This window comes from Myotis brandtii, unplaced genomic scaffold (genome assembly GCF_000412655.1).
Source record: "Myotis brandtii unplaced genomic scaffold, ASM41265v1 scaffold230, whole genome shotgun sequence".
In the NCBI taxonomy this organism is placed as follows: domain Eukaryota; kingdom Metazoa; phylum Chordata; class Mammalia; order Chiroptera; family Vespertilionidae; genus Myotis; species Myotis brandtii.
The window spans coordinates 6,982,503-7,007,569 of record NW_005358650.1 but is presented as its reverse complement, the minus strand read 5'-3'; the positions used below and the strand labels follow the sequence as shown (position 1 = coordinate 7,007,569).

Sequence of the window (25,067 nt, the reverse complement as noted above, 5' to 3'; positions counted from 1 at the left end):
TTATTGTTGAGAGTATTATAGATGCTCCCCTCTTTCCCGCTCTTGTCCCCCACCACCCAGTTCCTGCTCCACCCCAGGCCTCTACCACCCTATTGTCTGTGTTCATGGGCAACGCATATAACACATCAGGCATGTTGGGGTCCCACCATTATTCTGGTTACTAACAAAGTTACAGAGCTGCTTGCACCTGGAAGAGTCACATCCGTGGAGCTATCATTATTCCCACCTACTCTCGTTCTAAAAAGGGTGGAATATGCATTTGCACATATTCTTAATTTATTTGAGACAGATTTTTAAGTCTAGCATGTAATGAGGCTCTCTTTCATTATGTCAAAATAAGTAGTTTTCAAGAACTGAAGCCAAGAGTAAAAAAAGCAGAGGGAAATATAAACAGGCACACCTACTGCAATACATCTGTGTCTTTAAAAAATAGATCACTCTTTTCCCGCCATGTGACTTTAAAATGGATGTATCTCACTTGTCTTGTTTCAGGGTTAGCCCTCGAATTCCTGTGGTTGGTGCCTAGGTCTGCTCCCTTGTGTCTCTGGCTTTGGGCCCGGCGTAGTCCATAGCAGGGTATAGTAGAGGGAGGCAGACAGCCGTGGGATCAAGAGCATAAACTCTGCAGTCATTTTGTATTTTGCATTCTAATCCTGATTTTGCCCTGGACCAGCTGCATGACCTTGAAAAAGTTACCTCATCTTTCTGAGTCTCAGTTTCCTCATTTGTGAAATGAATATAAGGAGACCCATCGTCTTATAGGAGTGAAGAGTAAGTGAAATAATGTACATAAAGCTTTTAGCTAAAGCTTTGTCCACATTAAGTGCTTAACAACATACATGGTAGTGATGGCTGGCATTATTGTAATTACTGAGATAGTTATTATTAGGTCGTAGCCACATTCAGTCCAATTGTATATTCCTTTTAAGACTGTATCTTCTTTCAGTTTTCTAGCAAAATAGAGCATAAGCATTTAGCTGCTTTGCTAAATGGCCCCTTATATGGATAAACAGAAGGGATGGCCACTGTGAATCAGTGTGGAACAAGGTTCTTCCTCGGTGATATGAACTTAGAATAAGATGGCATTTCTAGGATTCTGCAGGATCCACAGCCAATAAAGCCTTCAGTGTGGCTAAGTTCTGTAACAGTAATTTCACAGGTAAAAGTCAAGAAGATAATTTAAAAGTTAGATACTGTGGTTTTGGATCAGTTGCAACATTCAAGGGAACATTTCAAAGGATAAATCACACAGATGGCCAGACTCTACGGCACATTCCACACATTATTCATAAGTGTAAGTGATTCAAGGTTAAATTTTGAGAAGTAGAAACCATGATTGCAATGTAAAATATATGTGTGAGAAATTACATTTTTCAATGTGGATTTTCCCCTGTATCTATCATTATGTCAAGGTCTATGAAATTAGACATCTTTTCCCAAACATAGAGAAATATGCCCTGTATATTTACTTAGATATTTCAACCATATGTTCCTTGAAAAATGCTTTCCTGCAGAGCTGGGTTACCATTACCATTTTTTAAAGTAATGTGATTTTTTAAAGTTATGTGATTTAACAATTTCTTGAATTATTAAATGTATTTGAAGTTCTATTGTCTTGCAGACACCATGAATATAAAGCCAGTTCCAAAATATTCCTAGGAAGGCAGGGTTGGGTAGGTAGGTAAGAAGAAATTAACCAAAGAACTTGTATGTATATATGCAAAACCGTGGACACAGACAATAGTGTGGTGAAGGCCTGGGGCTGGGAAGTGGGGAGAGGAGGAATGGGTGTGGGCTAGGAGGAGTCAATGGGGGGGGGGAGGGGACATGTTGCTGTTTGAAACTATTATGTTGTAGTACTTTCAACAATAAAGATTTAAAAAATAATGAAATGCTGGGATCCTAAACAAAATTTGTAAATAATTGGATCAAGTCAATAAGTATATATTGCACCTGCTATATGCTATAAATACAAAATGTATATGGAGTGTGTGTGTGGGGGGAGGGGTAGATGGCAGATGAGAATAATGACAGAAATAAATGAATATATTATTATTCCTAGTCTAGAGATAATCTGTCTACTTCAGGAGACAGGCTCTTGTACAACTAACCATAACATACCAGTGGTAGAAATTCTGAACTTATATCTCTCAGGAATAGAAAAATATAAAAATGCAGTTAACTTCAGAATTTATTACAAGTGAATGAAAAAGCAGGTAGAACCTTAGATTAAGGTTCAGAAGTTCTCTAAGAAATGGGACAGGGAGGCATCGAAACTAAAATAGACCAAAATTTTCATCTGCTTTGATTTAAAGAGAGAGTGAGGAAAATTATCAAAATCCTACAAGCCTGCTTAAATGAATGGATTTTGTACAAACTGACACAGAATCCCAAAGGCTAATAAGGAAGACTTTTACAGATGCCTGGCAATGTTGTCAAGTCTAGACTGGGAGTTTTAACAGCTTTGGTTCTGCTATTTGTACAATCCCTGAGACTGTGAAAATGCTATTTAATAAGGCAAAGGGCTTTGCAGATGTAGTTAGGGTTCCTAATCACTTTGGCCTTAAATGACAGAGATTACCCTGGTTATCCAGATGGGCCCAATGTAAATTTATAAACTTTTCAAAGCAGAAGAGGAAGGCAGAAGAGTCAGTGAAAGAGATTCAAAGCATGCAAAGGCTTGGGTGAGCCATTGAAGGTTTGAAGGTGGAAGAGCCAAGTGTCAAGGCAACAGAAAGGGACTGGATTCCGCCAACAAAAGGCATGAGCTTGAAAGCAGATTCTTCCCAAAGCCTCCAGAAAGGAGCCACCCTGCTGACACCTCGATTTTGAAATTGCCAGACTCCAGTCGATTATGCCATGCCTCACTTCTCACTCCGACCTACAGAACTGGGGGGGATAAATGGGTGAGGTTTAAGCTTGTGGTAATTTGTTACGCAACAATAAAAACTAAATACATAAATGGAAGGACTACCAAGGCATATTGTTAAGGGAAAAAATGTCAGAGAGCAACATGAAAAAACAAATGTATATAAGTATATTGCATTCTTTTATATATATATATATTTTGTGCCAAGAGGCCACAGCCGTCATTCCTGCTTTTTGATCATGGACTTGTGTGTGACCTTCATATCTAACATATGGCAAATAGGTTTGAAAACATTTAAAAATACTCTGGTTAATGCTGTAAATTAACAGAATTGATTTCCTAACGTGTAAAAAAGGAGGGAAAACAAGGGGGGGGGGAACAACAGGAAAAAGGCATGAGCACACAAAATAACTGCTACACATTAAAAAAACAAGCAAACAAACTAAAACACTTGCGAGTGAATGAATCTCTGAAAGGTCTGAAAACAAATGACATTCCAGTTTATCCTGTGTCTAGGTGTTTGGGGTTGATTAGATTAAATACATTATGTTGCATCAAACTAATGCATCAAACCCTTATTATAGAGAGTAGGTTGGTCTGCGTGTAATAGGCAGAGCTCTAAGAATGACCCCTCTATGAAATTTGCCTTCATATTAAATGCCTTCCCTCTTTGAGAGTGGATAGTATCTATGAAGACAATGAAGTAACATTTCAATGACTATATTAAATGACAAAAAGGAGATTATTCAGGTAGGCTTAATCCAGTAACATGTGCCCTTGAAAAGCAGAGAGTTTTCTTGGGCTGGCAGCAGAAAAAGAAGTCAGGAATTGGAAGCACTTTAGCTGACTTCGACATGGAGGAAGGCATGTGCCAAGGAATGCAGACAGCCTTCAGGAGCTGAGAGCAGCCCCTGCTGACAAGCAGTGAGGAAACAGGGGCCGTGGTCATGCAAACACATGGAAATGAATTTGTCCAACAACCTGAATGCGTAATGAATTGGATTCTCCAGAGCCCCCAATAGGAGTCCAGCGGAACACCTGGGTTTCCACCTTGCAAGACTCTAAGGGATTAGTGTCCTTATAAGAAGAAGAAGAGATCAGAGGTGATGTCTCTCTTATGTGAGGACATAGCAAGAAGGCAGCAGTCTGTAAACCAGAAACAGAGCCCTCACCATACTGATCTGGGACTTTCAGCTTCTAGAACCGTGATGAAGAAATGTTTATTGTTTAAATCACCCAGTCTGTGGTATTCTGTTATAGCAGCCTGAAGAGGTTAAGATAGCCATGGATGCTATGTAGCTTCAAAGAACTGCCCTGCCCAAATGAAACTAGCATTTCCATTGTCTGCACATAAAACTCTTTGTCTTAGTCAAAGTGAGTACAGTAGACTTTTGTGAGCATTCTTTATTCAGGAGCTATACACTTGAGGTGGGACTGAAAACAGTGACTAGAGCAAGCAAAATGAGTTAACCTTCTGTTTCTAAGAAGGGTGCAATCTATACAGGCTATGGCCCAGGCCCATGGCTATTTATTAATTTGACATCTCCATTAAAATATATATTTTTTATTAGGCAGGCAAAATATTTTGTAAAATGTTTGCAGAATTTTTTTCCGAATTATCTAATAATAATAAAATCAAAATTCTATGTTTGAAGAGTGAAGTTAACAGAATATTATTAGAATACTGCCTGAAAGCTCTTTTTCTGACCCAGAAAAAAAAATTCTACCTGACTACTGAGAAAATTGGTAATTTTTTTTCAACACTATTTTTGAGTTAGCCATTCCCAAAATAAAAATTCATTTTTTAATGGGTCAAAGACATCATAAGTACTAGGTTCATGTTGCTCCAAATAATAAAATATAGGATTTCATTCCCTCGATAGGAAATACGTCAGCTTTGGGGCAGACAACTATTACCAGAAAGCAAGGAAATACATTTCCTGGTCCTACCCCCATCCTCCAATAGATAATTAATGAAAGAACAACATGGAAGTAGTTAACTAGAGTCTAACCTTAGTCACTCCATCATCTTTGGAGAGAAGCACACATACAAAGTAAGGATCACTGTTCACCTTCTAACCAGAATACTTTCATAATTTCCACACAATAGTTCTTTTTTATATAACTGATTTCAGAGAGAGGAAGGGAGAGGGAGACAGAGGTAGAAACATCAATGAGAGAGAATCATTAATCGCTGCCTTCCATACACCCTTCACTGGGGATTGAGCCCACAACCTGAGCATATGCTCTGACCAGGTATCGGACTGTGATCTCCTGGTTCATGGGTTGATGCTCAACCACTGAGCCACACTGGCTGGGCCAATTGTTCTTTCTTAAAAGAAGATCATCGTCAAAGGAATCCTTCCAGCTGAGAGCCCTTCCCTTGTGCTGGATAGGTAGAGGCTGTCACACAAAAACCACATCAGTATAAAACTAGAGCCCATTGTGGGTGGTAAAATTCTTGGCTCAGCTTTTTCTGATTTTAACTTTTCAGAAATTGGATGTCAGAGGAACAGAATATACATATCCAATATAATAAAAATCTAATATGCAATTTTCCCCTCAACCGGGAGTTCGACCAGGAGTTTGACCAGGGGGTGGGGCTGGCTGGCCAACCGTTCGTGGCCCCTCCCCCCCCACTGGCCCCACCCACCCACAGGCAGCTGGGGGAAGGGAGGCCCCGCCGGCAGCTAGCAGCCGCTAGGGACCCTACCCGTGCATGAATTTCATGCACTGGGCCTCTAATATATATATATATATATGCATTTCCTTTTCAGAAAGATAATTTAGATGTTAGTTTTCTAGCCTCTTTTTCTTGTTAAATCCTAGCTGGTAGGGCCTCTCCCCAGGCCCTACAGTGTGTGGTGTACGTAGTGAACACACTCATCCTGGTCTGGTTGGTCTCTTAAGATGTTTGTCATTTTTGTTGTTGTCATTTTATTCACCATTAGTTCTCAGATAGAGGAGAGGGAAAGGAGAGCATAGAAAGAAAAATGTAGGAGAAAGAAGCAGGAAATGAAGAAAAAGAGGTAATTAGAGGAACTGTGAGACTGGCTGAAGGAGAAGGGACTAAAACTTCAGAGAGCAAGTGGGCAGAGAGGTGAGAAGAGAATATCTTGTTAAGTGTTAATAAAGGTGAGAACGTTGGATGAGAAGTTCTTATCAATTGTCTAAATCCTCTATCTGCATGTTCCCTGCTCTAGATTATTTTTCATAATCTCTACGTCTTTGCACATGTAGCATTCATAAGTACTGGCAGTGAAGTTCCAAGTGGGAAGTATGGGCTTAATTAATTAGCGTTTTTCATTTCTAGAATCACAAACCATGTCTCTTCAGATGCTTATCATCTTTTGATTGGACATTTTCATATCCTCTTTTATTTTTTTCAAGTAAGATTATTTCTCTTTCACACTAACCATGTTCAGGGGCTGGTGGACATCAGGGGCTGGTGTTGGCTCCACAGCTGTGGAAGCTGGGTCCCTCCAGCTCTCCGCTCGTCCCTAGGGTTGACCCGCATCCTCATGGCCCCACAACGGCTGCTTGAGCTCAGCTATCGCCTCCGTGTTCCAAACAGAGCATAAAAGGCATCCCTGGAGGTCCCACAGGGCACTTCTACTTATGTTTTGTGATCCAGAACTTAGACACATGGCTGCATCTAGCTGCAAGGGAGGCTGGGTAATGGGGGCAGCTGGAATCTCTATCCTAGGGAACAGGTGGGATTGGTCTTTGGCCTGTCTGAAAAGGGAGACCTGGCTAGAGGTTGCCGGTTCACAGCCCAGCACGGGCCTCTACCTCCTCCTTTACCCCTCCAACTGGGGCTCCCTGAATACAGGACCCTGTTACCCCATAGACTTCACCTTTAGAATAGTCCTCTCACTTTGAATGAGGTCTGGGTGTCTTCCCTACTGTCGGAGACCACCTATTGTCTTCACTAGCAGAGAAGCGTAGAGACCCCCAAAAGCTGGTGACCTTTGAAGCCCTAGCAAAGGTCGGAGCTGTGCACCACCCAGTTAATCCAGATAATGGTAGCTGAAGCAATCTCCCCACCTTTACTCATGTAAATCCTTATTGATAGGATAGTCTGTGTGTCACTTAATCCTCCCTGCCTAAGGGCTATCCCATACCAATAAAAGCATGGCGAGGCCTGAGCTCCAGGGGAAGTCCCTCTCCTTGAGTTGGACTTGCCCGCCTGGCTCCCCAACATTTCCAAATTGTCTCTTGTCTCTTTTCTCTCTCATTTGTGTGCGGCTCCTCTTTCAGATCCCGAATCCTGAACCACGCAGGTCGTGGAAGGAAACACACTCGACACCCTACCTCCCCCTTGTAAGCTCCTATTCAGGGCAGGGGCTGCAGGGGGCCCTGTCTAGGGTGCTGGCCTCAGGGTGACCACCCACTACTCAGATGGGTAGGAGTTCCCAAGGTCAGGGTCAACAGGGGAGCCCTGGGGTCAGTGTATGTGTCCTGGGAAGTGAATGGGGAATGATGGCTCCCAGGTCCCTTCCCTTTCTTCCTGGACCCTCTGCCCAAGTCTGGTCTTAGGGTCATCGCCAGGACACTGGGCAGCCTCTGCTCTCTGGCTGGGTCACTGGACGCCTGCCCATTTTCTTTGTTAACACGTGTGCTCATCTTCATCTTCCAGGGTAACACCAGGGTGTTGCTCAAGTGGCTCTTCACGTTCTCCCAACACATGGCGGTGTCGGACGTATTAACTTCACGAGCCTGGTGGGTGTAAATGGTGCCCGAACGAGGCCAACCGTAAAGGACCCTGAGCACGTCTCCGTGTCTGCCAGTCCTGTGGGCTGCCTCACTGGCATCGCTGCTTTGGGACTTCATGCAGCCATCAGGGCAAAGGTCCTGCAGCAAAAGTTGCTCCGGGTCTCCTCATCTTCAGAATCACGTGAACCTCTCTCACTAAGCATGTAAGCCCTCAGGACAGGTCCCTGCCTCTCTCTCAAGCCCCAGTTCTCGCCAGGTGTGCTTCACTATCGATATCTGTACCTTTGTACCTTTAGTCTATTATGTTTCCTAAAAATATGTTGGAGAAAAGGAGTATTCCTGGGATTCCTTTTCTTTCATATTGGCTGCCTATCAAACAATTTTTATTTCAAAACCCAACTCAGATAACTTCCTTTTGCAAGGTTTTTCTGACATACTAAATATCTTTCACCCTCTCTAATGCCTTTGAATCTGCAAAATGTATTAATTGGTTCACATATGTGATCCCAAAGCCATGTGCTCATATATGTCTATCTGCCCTAAAATTTGGTGAACTACTTCATCTCTGTATCCAAGATTCTGGCGCATACCAGAGAATCAGTTAATGGTTGAACTGAGGGTTACAAAACCCTAAAGCAACAAAAGCCACTTAGAATGTAATGATTGACATATTTTTTGTATAGTAATTGGAAAATTCTTAGACATATGCTCAAGAATTTATTGTGATTCTTCTGGGAATCAAAAAAGAGAATGCAACTTAGAATTTCACTTGATCGTAGCCAAAAGGCCGAGAAGTGATAGAATTTGATAAACTTTTGATATCATTACTTGACATATGCTCAAGAATTTATTGTGATTCTTCTGGGAATCAAAAAAGAGAATGCAACTTAGACAGAATTTCACTTGGTCGTAGCCAAAAGGCCGAGAAGTGATAGAATTTGATATCATTACTCTTGCCAATAATGACGTACAGAAACACTTAATGAGAAAGATACCCTTTCCTAAGAATTATTTTTAGACCTCCAGTTTTGTAAAATTAAGTTATAATTTTCAGCATGTATATCTTCTTTGTTCCAGATTTTTTTTTTCTGATAAAATATCTGTTTGGACTGAGCCACTTGTCAACTTTATTCTGTTTGAATATCAAAATATTACAACATTAACAGAACTGTTTGTTATTTCTTCTCTGATAACTGTGATCTCTCAACTCCTAATGAGAATAAATAAGCACTTTTACTTTTTATTGGTTAAAGTATCCTTATAATGTTCCAATGCTTTGAGCTTTGCAATACTCTCCACCTTCCAGAGATCCATGTTCAGATGTGAGTAACAAGAGACAGAATCCTCCCAGAAAGAAATGCAAATACCATAGTAACTGACAAAGTTAAAACAAAGAACACAACCCCCACATTTTCTATTCTAGTCTCTTATTACTTAATTGAAGTCTCAGACTCCTTTTATTGACAATAAGTGGAGCCAAGCAGGAACAATATTCACAAAAACAAAGCACAAGTGTCAGAAGCAAGCTTATTGCTAATAACCTTCGACCTCATTGTGCCTTCAAATCACACTTAATCCTGACTTTCCAGTGTGTGGGTGTGCATTTGCTAGTCGGTAAAATTCAGTTGTTAGAAATTTGTGGTACCAGAATCTTTTTATCTATGAGTGTGACCTCCATGTTATGGCTCGATGGAAAGAAAATTACACACATGCTCTGACCACAGAATCATTATTAGCATAAACTCAAAAGTTCATTCAAGAACAAGTTCAGTATCTTATTGCTTTAATTAACAGGATTTACAATTTAAAGTGGCAGAAATATTAAGAAATTTATCATCTTCTGTGAGATATAAAGTAGGAGGAGAATTCCAGTCTTGTCTATTTTTTCTCTGCCTTATTTAACACAGTTAAGTTTCTCTTCATAATTAGAATACAACCAAAGCAGTTCCTGGTATCAAATGCAGATGCAACAATGCCCGTGAAAGAGGGAAATGGTCTTTCCTCCCCTGGGTTTCCTTTTATTAAGGGGCAAACTTTTCCCACAACTCATAAGCAGACTGCCCATTAGAACTCATCTGTGAGGACCAGGTCATGTGCCCTTGCCCAACTGCAAGGAAGGCTGGGGAAAGTCCTGGTATTTTCCATCTTTATAAAGGTAGATTGGTTCTGCCAGCAAGAAATGAGAGGTCAAATGGAAGATGACTTAAATGTATCAAGTAATGTAAAGGTCAATAATGTGTATTTGTGTGTGTGTATATATATATATTATATTAAATCCATAAATGTTATCAAGCATAGTGCTCAGTACTAAATATAGATAGTAATTTATTTTAATGCTGCCATACTTGTTTTGATTTCATTGACCTCTAGAACCATTTCATGCACATTAGTAAAGATTGTGAACATGTTAGAAAACTCTATAAATAGAAACAGAAACTTTGAGATTTTTGTTTTCAAATAACTTCCTGTACCATTTATTGAACTACTGTCTCTAAACTTTAAACTCGCCATTCTATAATGTACTTTGTGAAGCTGGCACTGGAATTACAAGCCACACTTCCTGCTGGCCCCCTGTTTGGCAATGCCATGAGAGGGGACCAGGGAGACAGCAGGAGGCTGGAAGAGCATGGAGAGGCTTGCTCCGTCCTATTTGCCTCCTGAATCTGTCTTTCTGCTTGCTCTCCCTGTGCACCTTAGAAACCATTTTTTCATGCTGCAGTAGCACATCATTCTGTAGCAGATGTTGATACCAGTTTTTAGTTATTCCAGTGCTCATAGAACCAATCCCAGTGTCCCTCCTCAGCGACATTCGCACTGGCTGGCTAGGACACCATTTTCAAAGATTTGAGTGGCAGCTTCGTGGGCAATTCCTCTGAGCTCAGAATGAGATACTAGCACCAGACAAGCAGCGAGTCTATAGAGCACTTCCCTTAGTCTGACAGGTTTTAATCATCTCAGCTTCTTCCCTGTTTCTCCAGCCCAAGGGGAGGCTGCCTCCTGAAGCCCCACAATCCCTTATTTCAGTGACCCCCTTCGCCTTTCCAGGTCTTCAATACCTAGTCATCGATTCTTTATCAATTGATTCTCTAATAGGTTAAGTCTGTTCTTTTTTTGAGGGGGTGGTTACAGGTTTTTAAATGTTTCACCAAAAGCAGCCTGTACTATTTAATCCTTTTTCTGCATCCCTGTAATCTTGTTCATTTACCATTTTTCTTCATTGTTCAGATACCATATGGGTTTCCCTAACTTTAAAGGACTAGATGGTTTTGTTTGCAATTCTTCACCCACATCATTACAATTTTTAAAAACAATTCTAACCAAAAATATCTGTGCTGGCATAGCAGACATATTTAATCATTTTCAACCATTTCCTTGTATTTTATTAAATTCAGGGTATACTCTCTGTGTACAAATTCCTCCAGGCTCTTAAGTCCTGGTTTTGAAGTTAAAACACACCCAAGACAAATATAGCTAGAAAAAGAGGGAAGGTGGCAGTAGGGGTGGGAAAAAGAGGGATTTTTTTTTTTTGGAAATAGAGAAACAGTAAGCTATCAGTGGTGATAAGGAAAGGACTGGATGTATGGTAACAGTAAGAGATGTCGGAGGAGATGGGATATTCCCTGGGTCGCTTCATGACCCATGAGGACACAATGACCCTTCCAGAATGCCTGCATTGGCCTAGGCACTTTAACTTGGGACCACCTGGAATTCATTTCAGGAAGATAGAACACTCAAGAAGGATTAAGGACCTTACCTCAAAGACTAATTGAATGAATTAGTTAGGGGGAAATATCTTCCAAATTTACTTTAAAAAGTTTCAGAAATGCTATTTAAAGCTAAAAAGCCAAAGAAGCAAGAACACAGTCAATTAATACTGTGAAATATTTGGGGTAAGAATCTGGATGAAGTAGGAAGGAAGAAAAGGATTGCAAGACTGTTACCTAAGGGATATAATTATGCCTGCAACATATTTCCCAGGGATATTTCAATCTTTAAGTTTTCAGCTTCTGTGCTTTCAAAAACCAGCCTTATAAGTGTGTGATCCAGAGGCAGTGTGAGACATATCACTGATTACTCTGAGTTCCCAACTGTCCTATTTTTTATAGCTATCTATAGCTATGTAGTTAACAATAAACTATTTTATAAATGTCAAACACTTCTCACAAGTTAAATTGCTTGCTTTCTACCTGTGAAACACTTAGAGAAATGACTTTAAGTTTTTCTCTAACTTAACCCTTAGTTACAGCAATCAGAGAAAATTTGATTTTGTATAAGACATCTTTCAATGAATGTTTTACTTGAATGTGGTAACTACTTCTTAAACTGGAGCTTGGTGCAGTTTTGTGAGTAGGTAAAATTACAATTTTTGTTTTAAATTTATAAGTAACAGTCTATCTTTGCAGACCTGGAATAGATTTCTAGGAACTCTAGTCCCTCTGTTCTATGTAGGACACCCCCCTGGGGCATCCCAGTTGGGGGACCTTTTATTTATTAATTGGTAACTCCAATAGGTGGAAAATCTTGATGCTCAAAGCATCCATTTCTCATTCATTGAATGAGAAGAATGTTCTCCCAGTCAGCTACTCAAGGTATAACTAAATTGAAACATGCCCATTCTGATAAGCCAGAAGAATCAAGAGTTGATCTGAATGGGTGGAGGAAACCAGAAAGAACATACTGAAAAAGGTGAGTTTAGAATGGCAGGAAGATAATTAATTGATTGTAAGGGAGCAGAAAATAATCTGATGAATGGAAGCAAATTATTTAGCTTTGTTTCATATGATAATGAGTAGAAAAATGAAAAGGATGTTTCAGTAAATGTGCCATCCTCTAGAGAGATAAAATATAGGATCATGCCTATTTCTATTTTGAACTGTTTTCATTTATTTATTCAGTAAATATTTATTAAGCACTTATTGTTTTTGTGTGTGTGTGTTTTTTTAGTACTTAGCTGGAAAGTAGGTATGTATATACAGAATAACAACATTTAATACATCTTTAGATGAATGTACTGACTCTGAAGTGGCCTATTTTCTTTTCCCTCTCTTTTGAACATTGCTATGGCTTCCATACCTACCTCATTAGTCTTTTCCACAACCCTGGTAAGTGGAATGCTATGCCTATTTTACATGAAGGAACTGAGCACAGAGGTGTTTAGTGAGGGGCCCAAGCTCGCATCTAGAAACTGAACCATCTCTATTTGACTCCCAAACTACTCTTAACTGCCACACCAGCTGCCGGCCAGAGTTTGGCAAAGTGATAGTGTACCGCTGCCAGCAAGTTTACTTGAACAGATAATCTATAGTATATAGTAATGAAAAATGAAGTTTTAAAATTAGTATTTAATAAAGGCATAAGACTGCCATTATCGAATTCAGAAGTGACAAAGTAACAACAATGATTGCAAAAGAGGATTCTAGACTTCTTTAATTAAAGAACTGGAAGGAAGTAGAAGTGATTTTGTTTGTTTGTTTGTTTTTGAAAAGGCATGCCAGTAATAGTCATAGCATGATATGAGGCAGGATTAGGTTCATGGACAATTTGAAGGAAAATTCATCCGAAGCTGGGAAGGTGAAGGTGAGGAGCTAAGGTAATGGGAGAGTTAAAAAATCATTCCTTAGTTGGCAAACCAGGGGTGGTAAGTATACTATGATTGATTAAAAAAAATGGAATGAAGTGATTCTTTTGGGTATGGTGAAAAGGTGAATCTGATATTCAATATTCACATAATCAGGAGCTGTATTGTGTATTTAGAGAGTACAATTCTATGGCATCATCTCCAGCTTTTATCCACCCTCAATTCAAACTTTTTATCTCCCACCAGAGCAAAAGACCAAAACACTTTTATAGGAAGTGATAATTTGGAAAGACTGGGCTATAAAGCCGGTTGAACTTGGTTTTGATAACTCAATAATGGATTTGGTTAGACCAGAGATCCCCTCTTTCTAGCAGCCCTATGCAAAGACAGTGAAGGCTGTTTTTGCCTTTGTCATTGGTATAGAAGTTACTTAGATTCCAGGGTCTTTCTGTCCTTCCTCTCTGCCTTTCCTGCCTCCTCCTTCCCATTTTGGTTGTAGGTGAAATTCACAAGATGTGTGCTTGAGTCGCTGTGGCTGATTTCTCAAGATACTGAATAATGATTTTAATTGGATAACTGACTGAAAAACAGAAAAGATCTTAATTTGGGGTATATTTTATATAGATCTGTCTCTAACTGATCCTGATCAATATCTCCCCTTGAGCCCCATCCTGTTTGTTCAGAGAAGAATTTGTTCTTGCTTTATATTCAATAAATGAGTCACCAAAGTGTCTTAGCATGTATTAGATACCATTTAACATATGGGAAATTTTCCTTACCAGTGGAGTTAGTTTTATCTCAAATATTTCCTTATTAATTCAATCCAAACAAGCTTTTCAAAAATCTATATTTCGTAAATGTGTGTGCATGTTTCCATCATTAACTTATAAAACTTTATTCCACTTTAAAATATTAACTTCTATTTCTCACTTCAACAAAATTGTCAGTATTTTTCCTTCTAATTCACTCATTCTTTGTCTTGAAAGAAAAATCAATAATCTCTATGCTCCAAGGTCTATATTTATCACATTCAACCTTCTTCTACTTTCCTAACCAACAACAAAAACAATAAAGGAACAAACTCAAGAAACAAAAATAAATTGAAAAGAGAGAGAGAAAGAAAATAACAACTCTAGGCACCAAAGTCTGACGTGATTTCATAACAATAGAATAGAAAATATTTCAACGAACGTATGGCATTACATGATGGGCCGCATCTTTAAGAGTTTAAGTTATCAATAGAAAATATAAATTTATTGAACATATTTTCTCACAAATATTTCACGTGGTTTTGCTGTAAATTTTATGGCTTGTCACAGATACATACCTCTTCAATAAGATTCTAGAAAAGGAAGGAAGATATTACCAGGAGTTGCACTACAGCTGTCACTTCATACTTACAGCAACGGCCTCCAGGATTTGTTTAACAGCATCTGCAGCATCTCGTTCACTGTAATATCCCTTTTCCACAATCCTAAAAAACACACATGCGCTCAGCTGAGTGGATGCTAAAAGAAGTTAGTTATATTACTGTTAAAGAGGATGCATCCAAATAATTACAACAGGCTACCCTAACACTAGGAAAAAGATTTCCATAAACTGGCACTTCAGAAATCTGTGGGTTTATTTAAGAAAATAAAAGACATTCATTTTCTATTAACATTATAAAAATAAATAGGACAAATTTTTTTTTAAACTTTGTATTGTGAATCATTATAAGCATATACCAAGTTGACAATATGACATCAACCATCTCTGTACTTTCAGGAATGTTTTAAATTTATTTTCTTCCATTACTTTGGTTTTCTTCGTTGGGTTGTGCATTTATACACATATAAATGTTTTTCAACTTTTGATTTACATGGTTCTTCTATAATTTTCTTAATTTTAGTTTATTTTGCAATATTGAGCTATAGTTTTAGCCATACCATGGACACATCCTCCTGGCATGCTTTCACTGCCTAAAGGAAACTTTTTCTGCTTCTTATTTTCTGTGCTCTTATAATCATTTTATATTGGAATTAAATGAGACACCTCTTTGTTGCTGTTTATGTTCAAGCCAAATTGGTTTGCTTTTTTAAAATTGTAGTTAACAAACAATATTTTATTAGTTTCAGGTGTACAACATAGTGATTTGACTTTTATATTCCTTACAATGTGATCACCACAAGTCTAGTAACCATCTGTCACTGTGCAAAGTTAATACGATGGTACCGACTATTGTCCCCACACTGTACATTACATCCCCATGACTTACTTTATTTTTTGCAACTGGAGGTTTGTATCTCCTTTTCCCCTTCACCCTTTTGACAGAGAGACGGGCCAGGCTATCTTTTCTAGCTTCATGGCTTTTGACCTCTGTGTTTTGTGTTTTGGTTTTGGTTTTTCATGAAGCATTAAAAGTATGATCTCATACTTTCTGAGATCTCCTCTATCTGGAACTTCATTCCCTTGCCTCTACCATCTCTACTCTGATTATTGGAGTTTCTCCCTAGCAGTTTCTCCTAAATATTGGGCTTTTTATTAAGGGGAGTCAGGTATTAATTTCAGGAGTTCACAGGGCCTTTGAATGCATTAGTCACTTCAGACCTTATGTGGATCCAGCCTTTACACTTCTCAGAAATTCGAATGGCAAAATGGATTTCAGCTGCTTTCCTTGTATTGGCCCATCCTGCTTCCCAATAATTTGGAGATTTTAGAAATTTGAGAGTTCTGCCACTCTTAGGTCACATGACCTCTTGTTAACCTTTGCTTCCTCTTACATAGATGCTAACACCAGGTGGCTCTTGGACTTGTCATTTCTTCCTCATTCACTTGTATGTTAGGCTTCATGGGGATACCTTGTCACCTGGTTTTGTTATGTTGTCTGTGAGTTTTTGTTTTTTCTGTCCTAGTTTCTCTGTCTATTCTTAAATTACTTTTTATCTTACCAGAATTTCAAGAGAAAACACATTTTGGAGATGGCATTGTAGATTAGCAACTTGCATAAAATGTTATTAGCTAATAAAAAGTTTGTAGTAAAGACGTGAAAAAGATCAACTCAAAACATAAAAGAGACAAAACAACCAATTTTCATAATTTTGGATTAAAATTTGTTTTAGATCATTGATTCCTCAAACAGTATAGTTATTTTTCATAAAGTATCTTCCTTTTTGAAAAAGAAATTAGCAAGAAGTTGTAAGTTCTCGAAGTAGCTGGTGTTAAAAGTTGAATTTAAAATCTATAAAATGTTTTCACAATAGGGGGTTAAGGGTGAGAAATACAGAACTCAACATTATGACAAAAATAAAAGAAGATACCCCAATGATCATAATTGTCAAGATTCAGGAAAACTATATTGATACAGAAAATCCAATTATTTTATTTTCTCCATTCAATTATTTAGAATATTGTCAAGAAACACAAACTCATCTTTTCAAAGGATAGAAGATGGAATATTTTTCTCCCTTTTCTGTTTCTTAGATAACTGTTATGCAATAGGATCAAATAAAATGTGAAAATACATTAAAATATTTGGGGGACTATTATTAATTGGTTCTTGAAAATCAATTTTCATCTGATATTTCCTTCCAAGAATACACATTTTTCTTGAATTCATGTTTGAGTTCATAGTCTACCTACTAAAAATGTAATTGAAATAATTTCTTGAACTATACTTTCTGAACATTTTAAAATTAAGTACAAGAGAAGGAGAAAAGGACTGCTGCATCAGAGAAAGTTTAAAACTTTGGCTACCATTATATCAACCACTGCATTTTGCTCTAAATATGGATTCTGTGGGACATCCACCACCCAACACAAATGTAATTAGTGTCTCCTCTGTGCACTCCACCTGCAAGCCTCAGATGAGACCACACATAGTGGAGAAGTTATTAACAAAAACATTATCATAGATGCAATTCATGCTATATTACGGTTTGTACAGATGAAGGGTTTATTAATTCTGTTGTCAGAAATGTCTCTAGAGTAACATGTGGGGCAGGAGCACAAAATGCAGGCACCTTCCCTGCCTCACCTCAGTGTGAATTCTGCACACCATAGCTTGGCCCTACCATCAGAATGCAATTGTTTCTCTTCCAGGCTCCTTCTCCTAAAAGGAACTTTGTTCCCAAGTTGATTGTTCATCAGAGTGTCACAGAGTTAGGTTCCTGGAACTCAGATATTCAATTTTAAATATTTTATAAGTTGAGCTACCACCAAGGCCATCCATGACTGACTAGAAAAATCAATAGCATGAACTTTTCAAGGTGCAAATGCAGGTTTATCACTCAGAACGAAGATGGTAAGTGAAGATACTAGTGACCAAGCAAAGAAAAATGAAGTTCTGTAATCTTTATCTTTCCATTTAGGTAGCATGACTACAGTAGATGTGTTGAGCCAGTGCCTTCGACAGGTATGGTGGCAAACGTCTTAGTTTTTCACTAGATTGTTGCTTTGATCACCCAGAGAGCCTAGCTCCAAGATTTACTCATAGTAGGCAATCAATACATGTTCATGGAATCAGTATTAATTACCAAGTAAATGATGCCAGAAAAATTTCATACTGCAGACATTTGGACAACTCCTTTGCCTATGTTCCTTAACATAGGGAACAAAAGCACTGAACAGGCAAGTACACGGGCCAGGGATCCAGGGGAGAACCATCATATAGATGCTTCCCAAGGCAAAATGCAATAGGTGGAAGGGTTACACTGGCCTTAGGAAGAAAGTCAGAGTCACATAGTTTCTAGATATCATTGTAATACATAAACCTTTTTAGAATCGTATTTTGAGCAAAATCAAAATGATTCAAATTTATTAAAATAGAGTAATTTTGTTCCATGAAACAACACAAATTCCTACCTAAAATTTAGCTGAAAAAAATTTTTCTTAGTTTCCCATGAATTGAACATGCATATACAGTAAAGAGTTTATAGCTTTACACAGAAAATACCAGGACTTCAATTTTTAGAAGCAATAAAATGTTCAATCATGATAGCGTTTTTAGAGCTGTAAAAACAGGAGGATAATTATGGTTATTTTTGTTTTTATATTTAAACATACATATTGCTGTATTTCTCTTCATATTTAATAAACTAGGTCATGCTTTGTAAAATAACAAGAAGGCAGTTACAATGCCACCAGCATCTTAAGATCATTTTCAAAGGCCCAGGGCCATGTAGTTTGTTGCTATGCCACACAATTTCCCATAGTTCCATGTGGTCTGGGTTAGAAGACTCAGTGATAAAAGCAAAATCTTTCCTAGGATTTTAATAACAAATCTGACCCAAAAGGCTGCCTTGGGATCCCAGTGTTTTCAGGTCCCTGAGTCGCTAACTCGTCTAGCCGACATCTGGAGATCTGGGAAAGCAGCACAACAAGGTGTGTTTCCCTGGGCTCCAGGCTGTGACTCTGTGGCCCCAACAGGCCTTCTACTTCAGGCTGTGCCTTTTCTTTCCACTGTTTGCTGTGTTAGTTCATATGCTACTCTTCCCCACAATTGGGATGTTTTCCTTCTCATCATTTTAAAATTGTAGGAGAAAACACAGGCAATGCCTCTTTCTCTCCATGGATCTGCTTTAAAATACGACTTCTGTGCATTTGTTCTGTCACCTTAATTGCTGCAAATTGAATTGAGCACATCTCCAGCTGGGCAGTTAGCACAGGCAGTGCAGCTGAAGAGCTCTAATCTGATCATATCCAGAGGCCTCAGACTTCCTGGCACGTACATTGGGAGCCTACTGCCTTCTCCACCAATGGCGGCTTTTTTTCAAATGGCGATGTTATTGTGATTAGATGACTGTAGGTTAATGTGAGAAAGACATCGCTCTTATGAAAATGTGTACTAAAAGACTGAATGAAAAATGGTAAAATCCCCAAATAATATGAGTTTTAGGAACTAAGTCTTAAAGACTGCTAGTACATCATTATGCTGTTACATACAAAAAAAAATTACATCACTAAAATGAATTCCACTGTTTCCAATTAAATCCACCACTCCTTTATGAGCTTCATTCACTGCTTTTCCTCATTTCATCGATGGCCCATTGGTCTGTATTGATGCTTTTTCTAAGAACTTTCCCAAAGAGTATTAAATTCATATATTTAAAAAATAATTTCAAAGGTATTATTACCACCTGTTAAATTTGAAAGGTAGGGAGAGAGTGAGGAGACTGTGGGTCAATGTGGGTGCTGGCCAGGAGCTGACAGTGCAGGACAAAGGGAAGGCCAGATCCAATTGTAGACCTGGGAACAGAGACCAGGGATTTCTAGTTCAATTCTCTCCTACTATACAATAAAAGCCTGACCCAAAGACGTTATATAAATTGCCCAAGAGTCCACTGTTTATTGAATCTCTCATTTGACAAATATCCAGCAGCTTCTTGCTTCCTGTCTCAAACAGCTTCTAAAATGGAGACTAAGGTTCTCTATCTATCCCCCACTAGCGCAACCTGCTTTGGGACATCACTTTGTCCTTCCCTCTTCCCTTTGCCTGCTGACTTATGATTTCTCACTTAGGATTCAGCTCAAAGACTCTATTCCTCCCTGAAGCCATTTCTGATTTAGAAGACTCCCATATTTAGTATCCCGTGTACCGTTTATTTCCCAATCACGGCATTTATCATGTGAATCCTTATAGCCAAATCCGTGGCCAACCTCTAGCAAATACAAAGCATCGTATTATATGTCTTTTCTGTGCCAGTTCTTATCTGTATATATTGTTAGTCCCTTCTCATTTATTTATTCTTTTATTTTATTAATTAGTTAATTTATTTATTTATAATGTTCAATAAATTTCTAAGAGTCGTGACTAGCCCAAGCAGGATGGAAGACCAAAACCTCTGCAGCTTTCTTTTTCACATTATACCATAATTTTGTAGAAGTCTTTTTGGGGGCCAGATTTTCTTGGACGTACACACGAAATCACTGATTTTATTCCAAAAATGTTAATCAATCTTCCTATGCAATTTACTGCTTATATTCTACATGAAATGGAAAATTTCACTTGGATTTTTACTAAGTTTAGTTTTTTAGAAGCACCATAAAATAGATCTTTTATTGCTAATAAAATACAACCATTTTGCCCATAATGTACTAACATGATTATCTTTTCATCAATTGCTCCATTAGTGCATTCATTAGATACAATTAAGGCCATCATTAGACCAGGGATGAATTTTTATCATCACAATTAAATAAATTTCGTTTTTGACTTGAGTAAGGAAAAAGAAAGTATATTATGATTTTTAACTCTCAAGAAAGAAAACAATGCATAGATAATAATAAATGATATGTTTTCAGCTTGATACAATTTTAAAGATAACTGCAGAATTAAGTAATATAATGGAGAAACCAAGTTCATCTCAGATATGGCAACAGACATGTAGACAACAATATTAACGGGGAAAGACAGTCTACTGTCTAAGACCACTGAGAGTTTATAGAGCAGTTGAGTGCTTTACTGGCTGTCTGCCATTCTTTAGATGTATTCTGTTAATTCTGAATATTTCATCAATTTTCTCTGTAAATGAAATTTATCACCAGCATTCAGGTCTTTTTCATTTTTGTTTAAAGCTGAATTAACTCTATCCCATCAAAATCAACTAGACTACAAGATGAGAGAACCAGAATTATTTCATGAAAAAAAGGTTGGGAAATAAGGAAGGAAAGAGACTCATGACTCCAAAATAACTTGTACAAAGAGAGGTAGGTAGGTAAATAATATGTGCTGTTGGTAGACAATAGCTTCAGTGTGACATCCCTGTCCTGCAATTATTTACAATTAAAGAACATGAGATTTCTCTCTAAGTTCTCCTTCAAGAGACCTCATGGCTACAAAGCCAGCAGGATTTAACTATACATAGACTCTAAATGTACCTAAAGAAGGAATATGTTCATGAAAGAGTTGGCTAAAGAGGTATTAAAAAAGGAGCCACTATTGGCAAATTTTGGCAACATTCAAATAAGCTAGTCCAGATGAGTCTTGACTAAGCGTGGGAACATGGTGGTTTTAGAACAGGACTTTCCTGATATAATCAGAGTGATCAGACTGTCAGATCCGAGACTGAGTGGAACAGAGTGTCTCAGCATCAGAGAACTGCATCAAATTTGTTCTGAGGTTCGGAGAAGTTAAGCAAATCAGGTTAGTTAGTTATTGGTCCCTTAAGTATAGCTACTAGCCAACTGCCACAAGAAGTATATATTTAAAAACTGATGCCTACTTCCCTCAGTTGATTCATTTATTGGTGATGAATGAATATACTGAAAATGTGACAACTCTCAAAGTCTGCTCATTCATAGCACTTATTTTAAGGAAACTTCAACATATGTAATGAACAAATTATGTATCTGTTGAAGATATACATGTAGCTCCAATCAAGCTGTGCCATTATGCTCCTTCCTACTTAATGATCCAAACCTTCACTGGATAACATTTAAAACAGAACCTTTGAAAACCAATATAATTACTTTTAGAAGCTCTTGAGAGAAGTGCTTCCTCGCCCAACACAATCTAAACTTATCCCCTTTATTTTTAAATTATTTTTAAAAAATATTTCTTTATTGATTTCAGAAAGGAAGGGAGAGGGAGAGAGAGCGAGATAAACATCAATGATGAGAATCATTGATCTGCTTCTCTTGCATGCCCCCTACTGGGGATCAAAACCAAAACCCGGGCATGTGCCCTGGCAAGAATTGAACCTGGAACCTTCCAGTCCGCAGGCTGATGCTCTATCCACTGAGCCAAACCATCTAAGGCTAAACCTATCCCCTTTAAGTATCTTCCTTCTCAGAGTCCACTCATCTTAATGGTTGTTCATTCGTTCATTCATTCATTTAGCAAATATTTACTGAGAATTTGCTGTGCTTTAGGCACATGGATACATCAGCAGTTCCCTCAATCTCTTTTCTGTCTTCTGTCTACAGCCCACATCTTCTTAACCAATTTTATAAATCAACAGGACCTTTACATCTGTGCATAACTTCTAACCATTTCTAATATATACCTACTCAGTCCTTTGACTTCTTCCAATTTCATTATTTTTTTATTATGCCAATGAACATAGCAAAGGGGTCCTAAGAGATAATCAGGGTAAACAGGGAATTCTCCTGAGAAGATGAGGAAGGTGGGAAAGCCATGGAGACTTGAAGCTTGTGTCTCTTAGACAAACAGTTTGTCTATATTATTATGCTACCAGTTTTCTACCAGTTTTCTAGGCACACTCCCAGCCATCCTCAAACCTCTGTCTTGAGTGATGAACATATGAACAGACAACTAAAATTGGTTATTATTGAAGTACATGTTGTACTCTGCAACTTGGAACTCTTTACAGAGCCTAATAGAGAAAGTAGGCCTCAAAATAGTCATTTGAAGAGTATTGATTTTTAAGAGCTTTTGGATCATAATAAAGAATACGATTATAACACATCTAACTTTCTATACTTTTTTCTAATGTTTTCTTACAAAATATTGTCATCAATCTTACTGTTTAGTTTAGATTTAGTATGACTTTAGAAATTCTGTGTTTATTGGGGAAGTAAATTTTTGCAAAAGTAAATAGATATAATGCTTCCCTTTTTATTCACTAAACATCCCAACTTTTCATCCACTTACATCTTATCAGGTATGACTCTCCTTTTGTTCTACACTCCTCTTAAGATTTATTTTAGTAGAATTTATTAACTAGTATGATGTGTCCTTATAAAAAATTTCAGGAGAAATTTCCCTTTAATTCTTTTTTGGTGACTAGAAGCAAAGCCTTTCTGTGGTTGGATTTCCAGAACCAACTCACCTGTCAAACAGCTCTCCTCCTGTGACAAGTTCCAGGACCAGACTGATTTCCGTAGGGGTTTCAAATATCTCTTTGAGTTTTATCTGGAGAAAGATATAAAAAATGATCACACATTCCTTATTTTCACCTTTCTAAGAAATAGCTAAAGCTATGGCTAAAACAAAACTCTAACAGTAATGTGTTGGATCATTGTCAATGAAAGGTCCATATGCCAGTATCAGGGAGCCGTTTGTCACTCTCTGGTTGTTATTATCAGTGACCTCATTTCTTCAAGGGTCCTTTTGAGTTTTGATATTATTCCTTTTGACAGATGAAAGATACCTGCCTTAGAAACACTTTCTAATTTTTATCAAAATATCTCGGTTTCTGGATTGCTGCAGAATCTATACACATAAAAGCCTAAGCGACCAAACCACCAAACAACCAGTTGACTGGTCGCTATGGTGTGCACTGACCACCAAGGGGCAGATGCTCCATGCAGGACTTACCCACTGGTGGTCAGTGCGCTCCCACAGCCAACCTCCCGTGGTCCCTCCCCCTGGCTGGCCAACCTCCTGCAGCCCCTCCCCCTATTGGGCCAACCTCCCATGGCCTCGATTGGACCCAATCACCGGCCAGGCGGAGGGACCCCACCCATGCACAAATTTGTGCACTGGGCCTCTAGTTTAAAAATAAAAGCAAACAAACAAAACTTCTTAAGCCATTGGAAAGCATCATGGATGCTGGAAATGCAAATTCATCTTCTTCCAGGAAGGAACTTGGAATCTGGGTCTGAGACAGAATAGGACCAGGGGAAAGTATGTCTTTGTGGAAAGTAGGAACCTCAACTGCTAAAAAGTCACTAGTAGATGAAGGAATCCTCAGAAATGTAGAGTGGCAATGATTTGATTGACCATAACAGGGTTTCCAACACATTCAGATAATCCATCTAATTTTGGATATTTTCCTGAATACATCTGAGAATCTAGTGACAGGACTGATCTACATTTGAGGAAAATTCTACATTGACTTCTCTTGGAAAGAAAAAAAATGGACAATGAAAAGTTGATGATTGTATGTGGCACATTTCATTGATTGCCTACACAAAGCCCTTCTCCCCCTATGTTATTGCAAACAGAACTTTGAATTTGTTTAGGGAAGAATGGTGCGTAGCCTCCAAATATGGATGGTAATTGGTCTGAGCCACTTATGATAACCCTGCTCCCCATTTTTCCAGGCTCTATGAAGTTAAGGCTGCTCCTGTGACCAGCTCTGACCAATAAAATCTGAAGAGAATTTTGCTGTAACTGGAAATTCTGAAAAAACTTTTACTCTTCTCATAGGACTCTGCTTTGGGGACTTTCCACTTTATTCTGTCTTGAATACAGACCTGAAGGCGTGAGAAGTATATGGAACAGCCATTTGAAGACCATGAGGGAAAAGCATGAAAGCAAAGGCACTGAGGGTGACAGAACCAATGGATAGTAGGCATCTGGGTTTTGCATGACATCACTGAGGGGCTGAACCAATGCTAGGAATGGCCTGCCTTCTGATCTCTTATAACTTAAGGAAAACATCTCCAGCGGTTCTCAACCTGTGGGTCGCGACCCCTTTGGCGATCAAACGACCCTTTCACAGGGGTTGCCTAAGACCATCCTGCATATCAGATATTTACATTACAATTCATAAGAGTAGCAACATTACAGTTATGAAGTAGCAATGAAAAAATTTTATGGTTGGGTTACAACAAGAGGAACTGTATTTAAAGGGCCAGAAGGTTGAGAACCACTGGTTTAGACCAATATATTCAAGTTTTCTGTTATTTATAGCTGAATAAATAACACTGCTAACTCATATATTAAGTTTTAAGCACTTGGCTTTGAGCCTAAGCATTGCAGGCCACCCTCCTGGATGCAACTTTCCCAGAGAAATGAGTAAAATACTTTCTTTAAGTAGTTGGCTCAACTCATAAAAACAAGTGATGGCCTGGAAACTGACTTTGTTCTTTTCACTTCACTGGCTGGAGAAAGCTTTTCTCCAGACCTTGCCCTCATGCCTTTGGACACAGCCTAAAGCACAGCTTCCGAAAACCTTTTGTTTTCCCCATTCAAGCACAGCATTTATTTGAACTTTCACATTGTTTCTGAAGCAGACA

The 25,067-nt window shown here is 38.4% G+C and overlaps 1 protein-coding gene across 1 annotated transcript in view; it reads right to left on the bottom strand.

Annotated features, from left to right (window-relative positions):
- The window catches only part of CAMK4 (calcium/calmodulin-dependent protein kinase IV), an 81,526-nt gene that overhangs the window by 31,390 nt on the left and 25,069 nt on the right, over window positions 1-25,067 (bottom strand). The window contains exons 4-5 of the mRNA XM_005866475.2: window positions 22,934-23,016; window positions 14,565-14,637 (exon numbers count right to left, since the gene is read on the bottom strand). Of these exons, the coding sequence (XP_005866537.1) occupies window positions 14,565-14,637; window positions 22,934-23,016 (156 nt within the window). The remainder of the gene's footprint in view (window positions 1-14,564; window positions 14,638-22,933; window positions 23,017-25,067) is intronic.